Here is a 14,466-nt window from a genome sequence, read left to right as displayed (position 1 = left end):
ACTCTAAGTGCTATATAAATGCTCATATCATAACATGGAAAACAGACAACTTTTCACAGCTCCTCTTACCTTGGAATAGGTTTTTCCACCTTTCAGTTCCTATAATGGGGTGGAGGGGGGAGAGAGGACACAAAAAAGGGGGGAGGGAGAAAGGATGCATCAGTTTTACTGGAGGAATGAGTGCATGATCATCTTCTCTTTATCTCTGCACAGCCACTGGCATTCAAAGATCACCCTTTGACTGTCGGCATATTCGTTGAGGATATCTTTCAGTGCAATGAAAACTATGCGGCCTGATAAACCCAGGGCATTCCAAAGCTTGGAATAATTACTACTCCACTAGGCTTATTAATTCCTCTGGAGCAGGGGAGAAATTAAGTACAGGTGCCTGGGGCCAGTCAAACTTGCCATACTAATCATTTATGACTACTTCCACTAGCTAAACACACACTATCAGTTGCAAAGGTCTCTCTATCATATGCATTTCCTGCACCCTCCCTCCCCCACCATTTAGATTTAGAGTACACTTTGCCAGATAGCTCTGCTAAGCAAATAAAGCAATTCTGAGCCTTGTATGTAATAGGAGGGGTGCAGTAGGCAGCTTAGAAAGCCACAGAGTAGTGGTTATTGTCAGCCTACAAACCCAAAGTCGAATTTCCATTCAGCCAAGAAGCCAACTGGATGACCTTGCACCTACCACACTTGCCCTCTCAGGTAACAAAGTTGTCAGTGGTGTTGTCAGGGCTAAACTCCACCCATCCCCTGAGCTAAATGAGGATGTAGTTTCACATCTGAAGTACATCTTGTCATCTGAAGGCTGAAATTGTTGAACTGTGCCCGTGGTTGTGAGAAGAGAAGGGGTAACAGAGAAGAGAAGCACGTATGCCACCTGGGACTTCTTGGAGAAAAGTATAGACCTGGGAGGGATGTGATCGGTATAAGTACTGAGTTCTCTACAGTTAGGAAGTTAGTGAGTGAGAAAGTGCAGTTCTATCAGAAGTAACTTTAAAAAGGCTGCTTGGGGGGGAAACCTGCCTAATAACCAGACGAGCATCTCCAAATGCAAGTCAACTTGACTCTTTGCATCTATGGTGGTGGTAGAAATCAGAATTGCTGACTTATGGTGATCCTGCAGGGTTTTCAAGGCAAGTGATGCCTAGAGGTGGTTTGCCATTGCTTGCCGCTGCATCACAACCCTGGAATTCTCCCACACAAATACCAGCTTCTGAGACTGGGCTAACCTGGGCTATCTAAACAAAGCAGGAGTCAAGTGGCACCTTTAAGACCAAGCAAGTTTTATTTAGAGTGTAAGCTTTCGTGTGCTCTCTAAGCACACTTCATCAGACGAGGTATTGTAGGCTGAAATACAAGCAGTTTGTTGATTAAGTATGCAGACTTAATCAACAAACTGCTTGTATTTCAGCCAACAATACCCGATCCCCTCGTCTGATGAAGTGTGCTTAGACAGCACACGAAAGCTTACACTCTAAATAAAACTTGGTCGGTCTTAAAGCTGAAACTTGACTCTTGCTTTGTTCAACTACTTCAGACCAACACGGCTGCCCACTTGGATCTAGGCTATCTAAGTCAAGGCCTTTGTGCCCCTACCTAAAGGGTAATCTTATCGGCACAGTGACATTTCTGTAAGCAGAAGCCAGATCAAAGGATGGAGCAAACACAGAACACTCACCTTGCGGACAGACACACGGCAGATGCAGGGATCTAGGAGACCAGTGGCAGGATTCGCACTCATTTTGCAGACAAAGGTGAATTTCTTCTTCCAGCGTACACAGTTTTCCTGAACCTCTTCTCTGTGGGGAATAAGAACAAAAGGGAGAGAGTTGCTAAATCAAGCCTCTTCTCTGTGAGGAATAAGAACAAAAGGGAGAGAGTGCTAAATCAAGCTTCTGCCTACAGATCCCACAGCCAGCAGTTTCCAAATGAGACCAGGCAAAAAGAGAGTCAGGTTTCCTCAGCCAGAAGGAATATTATGTCCATTGTCCCATCCCCCCCGCCCCCCAAACTTTGTACATCAGTCTGCAGAATGCATTTCTTTGCACTGGCAGCTAGGCAAACAAGCCTAACTGTGTGAACAAATAGGGACCCGTGCATGTATAGGGAAGAACTGGGGTTAGAGCAAAGTCATCCTCGGATGCCTTTTGTTACCCTGCAAAGCAGCAGCTCCCTGAACGATTTACGGTGATGCTCAGTCTTTGAGAGGCAGGAACTGATTGCAAAGATCCACCAAAACCATTTTCAACTATGTGAAAGAGTCTATTCTGCCTCCTTTTGGCTGCTTGCTTCCCTTTTAACTTTAGTCCTGGCAGGCTGGTGTGCTACTACCGCTGCCCATATCCCACTGGCACCCTGTGAACAGAGCTATCAACTCCCCATGGCTTGGAGGACAGAAACCTTCTGACCTCCCCCATTTTGTTTTGGAAGAAGAGACCCCTTCCTACAGCCTGCCATATGCATGCCATCCATAGCTAAAAACCCTTAAGGTGGCTACTTTAATCCTTCTAGCAATAAAAATAAGGAAGAAGATAATTACAGCCACCCAAATAAGAATCTGGGCCAAGTTATAGTCTAACTTTGCCGTTCTGTTTCATCATATATGTTTTAAATCTTGTTCATAGTTCTGTATTTCGCTATGTATTTTTATGCTTTTTTAGGGTTAGAAGCAAACCGTATACTTGGGGGAGGGGGCTGCTAGGTCGTCACAGCCTATGGCTGCAATGATAAAATACTTTGACTTAGACGCCCAAAGAGACAAAATGGGGGACGCCCTTTTATATTTATATTCGGTAACAAGAAAGTTAGATACCTAAGCTTTACAAGTTTATCTTCAGTTCTATAAACATCTAACAATATCTGTAAGTTCTAATAACATCTGTATGATTTGTTTATAGAGCATCCTCTCTCCTATTACAAGGACTATGTCACTAGGTTATCTGAATTAGCCATAGAAGGCCAAAGCCAATATAACATTGAACATATGAAGCTGCCTTCTACTGAATCAGACTCTCAGTCCATCAAAGTCAGCATTGTCTTCTCAGACTGGCAGCGGCTCTCGAGGGTCTCAAGCTGAGGTTTTTCACACCTATTTTTGCCTGGACCCTTTTTTGGAGATGCCAGGGATTGAACCTGGGACTTTCTGCTTCCCAAGCAGATGCTCTACCACTGAGCCACCATCCCTCCCCATTAAGCCTCTACTGGCCTCACCAGTTAAATGTACAACCACCACCACACCACGATTTTGTATTTCTGAATGCCGGCATTGTTTGGAACCGTTGCCTGCTGGGGAAAACTGCTTCTATTGAAAGCCAAATTACAAGTGACAGTGGGCATCAGGCTATCCTGCGGCTGCCAATGCCATTTTAAAAACGTCTGTGGTTCTTTACGAATCGCCACGAGGTCCCAGTGTGGACGTGGCACGTGGCAGCTCCGGGAGATCTTGTCTTCCTCCCTGAGCCTTTTTAATGCGGACCCGCATGACTGTTTCAGCACTTGAAAAAAACATGGGGAACAGGAACTCCTAGGGCTGCCATGTCCCCCACGCCCCCAGTCCCCCACACTCACTCCAGATATCATACAAACACAGATTGTATGGTTTTGTTAACATAAAAGAGCTACTGAATGAACTGTACCCCACTGCTCTCTCCCCATTTCTTCCTTCTCCTCCCCACTTTCCTGCTATTTCACTCTCACAGAAATGTTGAAGGTTGGTTAGCCTGAGAGACAATGAAATGCGCAAAGTCACATTCCCCTGTCCTCTGCTGAAATGAAAGCTGCAAACTAAAAGCATTTTGCCTAGCTTTCTAGGGCCCCAGGGTGACCATGGCTCCCCCATCTCACCCCAGAAGCCTTATCCATAAAAAATAGGTGGAATCAAGTAAAGAATGCTGCCGTCTTCTGAGCGCTCGGAGACGCCAGCTTTGAAACTGACTCGAAGGAGTTTGTGTGACTGTATTGCGAGGAATTCAGTCCCAAATAGTGTATATGCGCCAGATGAAGCATTTTTGAGAAATGGACAGGTTTATCGGTTCACCGTTTCACTTTGGGAATAGAAATATCTTCATATCCGATGATCATCATTTTCTACAAAAAGTTGCGGATCTAGTCGCTGGAATACTCCACGCACGCAAGGACACAGAAAAAACAGAGCGGTTGCTCTTTAAAACGGACAGAACTGATTGTGCGGGAGTGGAACGGCACTTGGAATGTGTGGTTTGGCTTGAGTCAATATTGCAAATTGGCAACATTTGTGCTTATGAACTGTACTTTGGATTCGTTAATAAATTGTATAAAATGTTTTTAATTTTTGCAGTATTTAGTTGTGAGTCCAGTGCTTTTCATATTTCTGGTTTTTCACAGCTTCCTCTTTTGTGGGCTACCTGAACCCAGCTTCCACCGGGATCAAACTCAGGTTGTGAGCAGAGAGCTTGGACTGCAGTACTGCAGCTTTACCACTCTGTGCCACGGGACTGACAGCACACAGCACTTAAGTAGGTCTAAGGCACTAAGGTATGAATGGAGAAGAAGGGGAAATGTTTAGGGACACCTCAGTTGAAGGCAGTGGAAAGCTTCAAGATTTATCAAGGATAGGGGTGAAGGATGAGTGGAACACATCCATTTTAAATGATGAATATACATAAGTAAATGTGCATAGTGAGCGTTGGGGGTGGGGCAGGGAGGAAGATGCACGTTACAGGTCCTGGAATGGCTAGCTTGAGCTATTATAACTGTTCATTCATCAACCCAGAGACTATTAAGTTCTTCAACTACAACTCAGAGGGAAGAAAAAGGTGAAATTATCTTGAGCAGGAATTATCTGTAGCCACTTGCCAACAATTTACAGAGCACAGCAGGAGAGAACAAAATGGAACAGAAGCCGCATCGGGGAGGCATTAGATAAGATTGTGCTTCAATAATTAAAAGCAACTCTCCTCCATCCCAGGCATAATGCAAGTGAATGGAATCAGCTCTGGCAGGAAGAAAAAACTTTAATCCCAGCCTGAGAATGCCCTGCTTTTAGTGCCTGAATATTCAGTTATCGCACTGAATACTTATGCAGATAAAGAGGCCTTTCCCCTCTCACTAGTCACACAAATAAATCCACAGACTTTTGTGAGTTTCTCAAAGTTGTAGCAGCTACATGTGGGCAAGCTGTCTGTTTTAGGGGTCCTTTGTCACACAACTATACCCTGATTTGTAAGAAGAAATTTCCCTGCTTGGTACCTTGATTATTATTCTTAACAAGCCCCATCTATTAACCCAAGGGTGTCAAACATGCAGTTCGGGGGCCAAATCAGGTCCCCAAGCAACTGGCTGTCAACTGCTTCCTTCTCCCTTTCTTTTGCTTCCTTCTGCATAACAGCTTCCTTCTGCAGCTTGCTTGTTCAATTGCACAGGAGCGACAGAGCAAAACCTCTATTTTCTCCATTGGCTGAGACTCCTCCCTTGGGGAGGAAGGGGGGAGGAATAGCTACCTAATCTTAAACAGGTACACACATGGCCCAGCCTGACATGGCCCGGCCCAACAAGGTCTCAATTTATGTCAGATCTGGCCCTCATAACAAATGAATTTGACACCCCTGTATTAACCTATTCCCCCCACCCACCCACCGCCACTTATTACAGGATGTGGTCTCTGTTTTGCTAAGAGCACAGGCAAAGGAGAAGAGGGGAAGTGTTCTGTTTGGCATCTTTACAAGCATAGCTGGGTAAGGCGCTTCATGTCGGCCTAAAAGGGCAGCAGTGCATTTTGGAGGTGGAATTGGCTTGATTGCAGGTGATGCTTTTGAGGCGTGCAATTTCTGGCCTTGCAGCTCACCGTTGGTCAGCTTGAGTGGAGCAACCAAATAAGGTGCCACTGATGTACAGGGATGCACAGGGACACTCCCAAGGGATGAGGCTTCAGTTGTTTTTGATGACATAGGGTGTCACACGGGATTTTTAAAGTCGAATTCCAGAAATAAGATTCATACCACAACCATAAGGTCTGGGCAATGCATGGTATATTTTGCTTGTCCATCTCCAGCATTTAAATTACAGGGAGCACATTTCAAAGCTGGCCTAGGTGAGACTGAAAGTGTGTATATAACCACTGAATATGTGATTAAAGAATGAGAATACATAAGCCAATAAGGGGCAAGGACAAAAGACAGAGGGGAGAAAACAGCTGGTAACATTGCTCAAACAAGATTTTGAAGGCAACCAGGCTTCAAGCTAAATTAGAAGCCAGAAATAGATCCAATTGAATAAGTTTACTCTGTGCTCAAAGAACAAAAAAATAGATTAGACCATGGACAGGCTATAAATTCTATCTTATGAGTGAGGTTTACAAATGGCTGTTTGATGCCATTTCCTTATTCCCAGAAGAAAGTCTTAAATTTTCTCCCAGTTTGTACACAGTATTTAATTCATACGCAACAAGGAAAGCAAAGGTAAAATACACACTTTCTTGCATAAACCAACATATTTGTTCATGGATTAAGTACCAATCCTGCACAGGATTACAAGAGATCAGTTGGAACACTTTGGCCACATCCAGTTATCTACCACAGTTTACTCAATTTGATGTCTTGGCAAACCATGACCACTGCAAACCAGAAAGTGAAGGAGAGGGTCAGCAAGCAAGGGAAAGAGGGAGCATGTGAGCCTGAGGCACTGCCCAAACCATGATTCGATCACGACATCTGAATAGTGTTTTGGGAACTAGCCAAAGAAATCAGAAGGCTGCAAAGGCTGTAGATGAAGCTGAAAGTGGGAGAAACAATGACAGTAAGAAGACTGGGACCGATTTCGCATGAAGCTTGTTCCGGGTGGAGAGCCCTTTTGCTCCCAGAGCTTCTCTCCATTTTTGCACAAGTTGTTCCGGAGCTGCGAGTTGGCGTGGCGCTCTTCCGCAGCAAACAGGATCCTCTTCCAAGTGGTTTCTGCTGGGAGAGAAGCGCTGGGATCAAAAGGGCTCTCCACTTGCAACAAGCCTAGTGTGAAATCAGTCTGGAAGTTGATGCATTAACAGTACAAGTATGGAAAGCGGCTGATCCTCAATAAATGAGAAGCAAGGCCAGTTACAAAGTGCAGCTAAATCTGAATTAAATTCACAATAGATAAGTTTAATTGTAAGCCAGTTTTAATCCAAATAACATATGAAAGCAACCTCTAGTCTCTTTCAGGTTAGCAATATCAATAATATTATTTGTTTACTCAGTTTATAATCCACTGCTTCCCCTACAAGCAGGGTTTAGGGCAGCTTCCAACGGTTAGATAACATGTTATCATTTAAGATCCAATATTACAAGTTTAAAACATAACAAGCAATAAGTTAGATGGCGCACCAAACAATCCATCACAGGTGGGCAAAACTGGGGAAGCAGCCAGAACAAAGAAAATGGGGGAAAAACAGGCCCTAACAAAAGGGCAAGGGAGGAGGAAAAGGAAGGAGGAGGGAAGACAGGAAGGAGCAAGATAAAAAGGAATAAGGCAAACAAGATGGGGGAAGAGAAATTAAAAACAAGAAAAGCAGGGGAAAAGGGAGAAAGAAGGAAGGCCAGCTGATCTCTTTAACCATCACTGTCCTAAACCATACATCTGGTAGAACATCTCAGTCTTACAGACCCTGCAGAACTGAACCAAGTCCTACAGGGCATGAGTCTCACTAGATAAGAGTTCCACCAGATTGGGGCCTGAGCCGAAAAGGCCCTGGTCCTGTTCAAAGACAGCTGGACCAATCTGGGGCCAGAGGTTACCAATAAATTGTTACCAGATGAGCTCTGAGGGGTATACAGGGAGAAGCGGTCCTGCAGATATGATAAGTTCCAAACTATTAAAGGCTTAAAAGGTAAGTACCAGAACCTTGAACCTGATTCAGTACTCAAACTGGAGCCAGTGCAGCTGATAGAGCAGAGGCTGTATACCAGGGGTGGCCAAACTTGCTTAATGTAAGAGCCACAAAGAATAATATTTGAGAGTCAAAATATATGAATTTCAGATGTTTGAGAGCCGCAAGACAGGAAGGCAGGCAGGAAAATAAATGGAGGGGGAAGAGGTGGAAAGAAAGCAACTTTAACTTTAAACGCCTTCTCCAAGCCACCAACTGCCTTGCCTTGAAGAAGTGAATTAAAGAGAGAAATGCCTTCTCCAAGCAGGTCAAAAGGGCAGTGGGGGTTTCAAGAGCCACACAAATATATCCACATGTGGCTCCTGAGCCACCTTTTGGCCACCCCTACTGTATACAGTGTTCCCTCTAAGCTGAGTTAGTGTGAGCTAGTTCACAGTTTTTTAGCCTCCAGCTCGCACATTTTTGTCCTAACTCAGGAAAAATGGCCCCAGAGCAAACTAATGTATGCAGCAGCTCACAACTTTAATACCAGTAGCTTACAAAGCAGAATTTTTGCTCACAAGACTCCACAGCTTAGACGGAGTATTGGCTGTATATGTGCTCTCAAAGGGGTTAATGAAAAGCACATTGCTAGCTGTAGTAGTTAGATTGTCTTATCTTGCAGAGACAGCATACCCGTTTTTTTGTAAAATAGGCTATTTTCCCTTTAAGTTCCTGAAATCACAAGCAAACCCAGTTCCTAGTGCAGCGATGCCTTCAGTTTTACATTAAAAAAAAAAACAGAACTAGAAAAGGCCAAGTGCTTAAAGCTTGGCATGCAAACATCTTCCCTGGTCACACAAAGGCCCGATTTAGACTGTGTGATTTGAAGATGCTGCTTAGTTTTGGTTATTCGTTATGCTCGGGGTCACTGTGCTTTAAGCGATAGCAGTGAGGGCTTCCAGGGGGCAGTTAAGATACAAATCTGGGTCAAGCCCTTCAAGCAGGACTAATCCCCCCTCATGCGCCTCTGACAGATGGCTCTGCCTGGCATGCTGGCTCACAGTTGTGTTTGGTGATGCCCCAGTAGCAGTGAAGCAGGGTCACGTTGCCTGCCCCTAATCAGATAGGTCAAGCCAAGCTATTTTAAGAAAAGAGGTCATTTCCCTGGTGAGTCCTAGTGTAAACAAGCAGCTGTTTTTCCAGTCGGCTCAAGAGTGGTTGCCTACACAGTCTTACCTAACCTTGGCTTCTCTTGCCACAACAGTATTGGATATGGACCACACCTTGTTTTCATCCAATACAAATGGATACAAATGACACTCCTGTTTTAGAGGCTGTTGCTAGGTTGGTCGAGGCAGTGGGCCACCACTGCGTTCCTCAAAGGTAGATTGCCTGGTATGGATGGTTAGAAGGGGGTAGCGAAACCGTGTTGCCTTTGCTAGAACCACTGCCCTTGGGACAGAAGAAGATGAAGATGAAGATATTGGATTTATATCCCGCCCTCCACTCCGAAGAGTCTCAGAGTGGCTCACAATCTCCTTTACCTTCCTCCCCCACAACAGACACCCTGTGAGGTGGGTGGGGCTGGAGAGGGCTCTCACAGCAGCTGCCCTTTCAAGGACAACCTCTGCCAGAGCTATGGCTGACCCAAGGCCATTCCAGCAGCTGCAAGTGGAGGAGTGGGGAATCAAACCCGGTTCTCCCAGATAAGAGTCCGCACACTTAACCACTACACCAAACTGAACCAAAAGGCATACGCTCGATGAGCTGTCTTGTCTGTTTTTCTTTATAGTAGACAGGAATTCATCTGCAGACTGTACAAACAAGGTGGACTGTTCTAAGGGGAGGTCTTCAACCCCTGCCTGAGTCTTGATTGGGAGAGCTGTATTCTGAAGCCAAGAAATGCTGTAAGAGCACTACGGCCAATGCCATGGACCTGGTGGACACCTCAGCTAAATGTTTTCCAGCATTGATTTTTTTTGTTTAGATAATTTGATGGTCTCAGCCTGGGTTAATATGGCCAAAGTCTTGGATTCCTCTTATAACCAGTGTTCCCTCTAAACTGAGTTAGTGTGAGCTAGCACACAGATTTTTAGCCTCCAGCTCACACATTTTTGTCTTAGCTCAAGAAGGATGACCCCAGAGCACAATAATTTATGCAGTAGCTCACAAAGTAGAATTTTTGCTTGCAAGACTCTGCAGCTTAGAGGGAACATTGCTTATAACTGGTCAAGGTATTTGGACAGGCTCTCCCACAGGAATAAATGACATCCATGCATAGCGGTAAAGCTGCAGTACTGCAGTCGGAGCCCTCTGCTCACGATCTGAGTTTGATTCCAGCGGAAGCTGGTTCAGGTAGCCAGCTCCAGGTTGACTCAGCCTTCCATCCTTCCAAGATCGGTAAAAAGAGTACCCAGCTTAATGGGGGGAAAGTGTAGATGACTGGGGGAGGCAATGGCAAACCACCCCATAAAAAGTCTGCCGTGAAAACGTTGTGAAAGCAACGTCACCCCAGAGTCAAAAACAACTGGTGCTTGCACAGGGGACTACCTTTACCTTTTAGTTTGCTATTTTTTTAAAAAAAGGTAAAGGTAGTCCCCTGTGCAAAAGCCTCAGAGGTGGGGCTTTCAGAGTAAAGACAAATATGGATTTTGTCCACAGGCCGGTTGTCAGCTGTTGCCATGTTGATCTCTGGTGCTCTGGCCATTCACAGCATCTACTCACTCTAATAAAGGCACAGGTCCTCACTTGGGGAAATCTGTGATTGGGGTCACCAATGGCATCATCCAGGGATGGGTCTGACACGCTGTCATGGCTGTAGCGATAGGCAACAGAAGCTACCTCTACCTCTCAGTATGGAGAACAAACGGGCACTCCGTCGGAAGGTCTCACGTATAACCCATCAAGGGATCTTGCTCCTCAGGAAAAACAGGGTGGTCTCGGTCCCACTGACTTAAATAAATTGAGGACATGTAGTATGTTGTTGGAGCATAATAGGCTGCCTAGTCAGAGGAGCCCTTGGTTCAATATGCAAGACCTCTCTGGCAGAGATCTCAGGTTGATCCTCATCCAATTTGGAAAATGATCCCTGGAATGAAACATGCTGGGGAGATGGCGCCTGTGGTGTACTAACTAAACTTTCAGATTTTCAAGGGCAGCTGCATGTAGAGTGCATTGCAGTAGCTCAACCTGGGAGTTATGGTAGTTCAATGTTATTATCTCCCTGCCTGCACGACGCAACTCAAAGAACGCACCATTTTGAACGAACTGCCCTGAAGACAACTTTTTTTTAAAAAACCCGGACTTTTCCTTGTGGCCAGGAAGGATTAAGTAAATTGATGTGCTGTGGTGAGGCATGATTGAAAGTGCCTGTCTTTCGGTAGGAGACTGCCCAGCCAGCTTTGACTTCACTTAACCAGCTTGGTTAGTACCTCTGACCACCCCACCCCCCAACGCATGTACATTGGATGTGACACCCAAATTGCAGAATGCCTTCCCGAGTGAGATGCACCCAGCCCTTTCCAGGACAGTAATAAAGCAGCAGTGAAGGCCTGAATGTTTCAAAGGGTTTGTGAGACAAGTGGCTTTTTCAGGAGGGCTAGAGATTCCGCTGACTAATTATGGCCCGGCTACTGTGATGCGTTTGGCTGCTTTTGAGACTGCCAGCCACAGCAGTCTACAAGCAGCACCTCACTCTACCCCTTCACTAGCTGCCTTTCTGGTTCAAGGTGCTGGTTTTGATTTACACAGCCAAGAACCTGGGTAAATCAAGGATCTCCTGCTCTCATATAATCCAGGCTGGAACTATGATCTTAATCTCAGGCCTTCAAGTTCTTCCGCCTTCTGAGGAAGGGTGACAGGCTCTGAGAGAGGGTAGCCTTTTCTGTGGCTGCTGTTATGGTTTGGAATGCTGTCGTCCTCTCCCGTTCCCTGCTTCCGGTGCTCCTGTTGTGCTCTCTCAGCATCAGCCGTTTTACTTCATTTTACTGTTTCTTAAGGGAGCTCTGACTCTCAAAAATTTATACCCCCAAAATCTTGTTGGTCTCTTAAGATGCTACTGGGCTCAAATCTAGCTGTTGACTGACAGATGGTTTTGTTTCTCTTTTTTGCTCTCTGCTGTGGTTTTTTTCCCTTGCATTAGTGCAATGAATTGCTGTGGATTTTGAAAGTTATGGCTGTTTTAATTGCTGTTGCATGGTCTTATGGTAGTTTCAGATACTTAATGTTTTAGAATATGATGGGCTTGGCAGGCTGGATTGTTTCCGGGTTGGGTGTGTAACAGTTTCCACGTTGTGAATCACTCCAGACACTTTGGAAGACAGGTGACAACAACATTGGAACTGAAAGCATTTATGGATTTTAAAGATGTATACCTGGCGTATCAGTTGATCTCCACGGCAGTTTCGATTACAGGAAAGCCACAGTTCTCACAGGTTAAAACTATTCAAGAAACATGGCTCCATGTTTAATGTGATTACTTCCTGGAGATCAAGAGACACTGGGGCAGCTTACGAGTGTTATCCTTTTGAAGGGACAAGCCCATGAGGAAAGTTTCTTTCAAGAAGCACAGTTTATAACTCTCTGGGGGATGAGGCTTCTTATCTAAGTCAGATGGACCATGGCTTCCAGTTCTCATCTTGGCTGTTGAAGAGAGATACTGGGGTCACATGCTCTTAAAGTGTCGGGTCAGCAGTCTGGCATTCGTGCTGCTGTCCTTGTAGGACTACAGTCAGGAGAGATATATTCCCATAAATCAAGCCTGTCCATAAATATGTATTAAAACTGAATTTTTGTATATAGTTTTACATTGATGTTTGACACTTTTAGTGTTTCTTAGCTGGGCAGAGTGGATATGATATCACAATAAAAGCAAGCACTAGATTGCTGGAAAAAGAGTTCATCTAGGAGCACGATGCACTGTGTGATTCTGCCACAAGAATAAGCACTTTTAAGGAGGTCTCCTCAGTGCAGGTCCAAACAAGTTAAAAGGGAACACTAGCAGAGGAAATAGTAGGAGTCACAACGTTCATGGGAGAAAATGTCACTACAGAGTATGTTCAACAGTACTACTTTTCTATAATACTGCAAGATTACTGTGAATGATTTTTCTGGGGATGAATTCTCCCAGGCCTGCAGTTTCAGAAGAAAAGCAAGGATACAACACCTTGCACTGTGTATTACTGATTTAATAAATTCAAGATTAAACAAAGCATGTGGCACAGAATGAAGCAAGGTGCAGGTTAGACTGCAACCCCATTCCCCGTGCTCCACCCCACAGCTAATACATGAGCTATCAGGTTGCAGGCTCTCTGCAAGTAACTCAGTACTAGCATCTGCGCCAACGTAATGCTAATACTACAAGCCGGTCTCACCCCAAAGGCCAGCAATTCTACTTAAGTTTTTTTTAAAACATGCTGTTTTGTCATGCTTTCATAGCCACCACAGATGGCTGCATTTCACAAACTCGATGAAACATAAAAAGAAACAGGCAACATCCTGTGATGTACAGACATAAGCCAGCTACAGGTTAAGGAAATGGCGGGGGTGGGGGAGATGAAAGACTCTGCAAATTAAGTTGCAGCTAGTGTGCACAATGTTAACAGAAAAAGCTATCCTTTTAAGCAGACACAGCCTGCCTGTTTTGTAGAGTGACCAGCATATTCTAGATGCAATTGTTCCGTGGAGCTCTGTGGGAAGATTCAGGTGACCAAGTGTTACATGGAAAGTTGTGGTAACTGTGTGAAGTGCAGTAACAAGATTCACACTGAGGGCAGTCACTGCAGGCAGAATGCTCCCTGCAAGGACACAGCTGCTGCACAGTGATATAAGCAGTAGTGCCACATGATTCTTGGTTGTCAGAGCCCACTTCAAGCCATCAGTATTTAAGCACCATAACACACACCTCTTGGTGACCTAGTAGTTTAGATAAGGAGATGGCCAAGTTTTGCATTACCTGAACATGGAGATAGTGCCTGGACACTTCTGGCAGCTTGCAAATCTCTCTGGAATGGAGCATGATTTTGTAAAGGCAAGGATGTCTTTGCAAGTTCACATGCATGTGCACAGGGCTTTTTTTGAGCAGGAACGCAGTTCTGGTTGGCTTGGTGTCGGGGGCGTGGCCTAATATGCAGATGAGTTCCTGCTGGGCTTTTTCTACATTAAAAAGCCCTGCATATGCACTTTACTTTTCCAAAAAGCTGCCCCAGGTGGAACACACTTCAACAAAGATGCAGCGTTTCCTTGCACTTAGACTAAGAGGAGACATAGCTGTGCAGCAGTCTTTCCAAGGGAACAGTTCAGACAACAGCAGCTCATTAGACTGAGGGTTATTGAGAGTCTCACCCCATGACTGCCAACGCCTGTCTTTGACCCAGTTGATTTAGTTTCTACCTACAGTCAAAATAAAAATGACTTAACTCTCATCAGACGAACTGTACATAGCTTCATAAAAGGCACTCCTCAGGGCTTGTCTTGCAACTAAATTCCAGTGTGGTCCAATTCAGCACATACATCCACCGCACTCATATGGAACAGGCCAGTCTTTCATTGTGAAAACAGCTGGAACTGGACACGAACATATATGAAGCTGCCTTCTACTGAATCAGACCCTCGGTCCATCAAAGTCAGTATTATCTACT

General features: G+C 44.9%; 1 protein-coding gene across 2 annotated transcripts in view; it reads right to left on the bottom strand.

The window, feature by feature from the left end:
* Positions 1-14,466, bottom strand: part of EEIG1 (estrogen-induced osteoclastogenesis regulator 1) — a 73,854-nt gene that overhangs the window by 25,994 nt on the left and 33,394 nt on the right. For both annotated transcript variants that reach the window (XM_060251152.1, XM_060251153.1), the window contains exons 3-4: positions 1,691-1,811; positions 70-99 (exon numbers count right to left, since the gene is read on the bottom strand). In XM_060251152.1, coding sequence (XP_060107135.1) covers positions 70-99; positions 1,691-1,811 — 151 coding nt within the window. The remainder of the gene's footprint in view (positions 1-69; positions 100-1,690; positions 1,812-14,466) is intronic.

Source organism: Heteronotia binoei, chromosome 12 (genome assembly GCF_032191835.1).
Source record: "Heteronotia binoei isolate CCM8104 ecotype False Entrance Well chromosome 12, APGP_CSIRO_Hbin_v1, whole genome shotgun sequence".
NCBI classification, from domain to species: Eukaryota; Metazoa; Chordata; class Lepidosauria; order Squamata; family Gekkonidae; genus Heteronotia; species Heteronotia binoei.
This window is presented reverse-complemented; position numbering and strand designations above follow the sequence as displayed.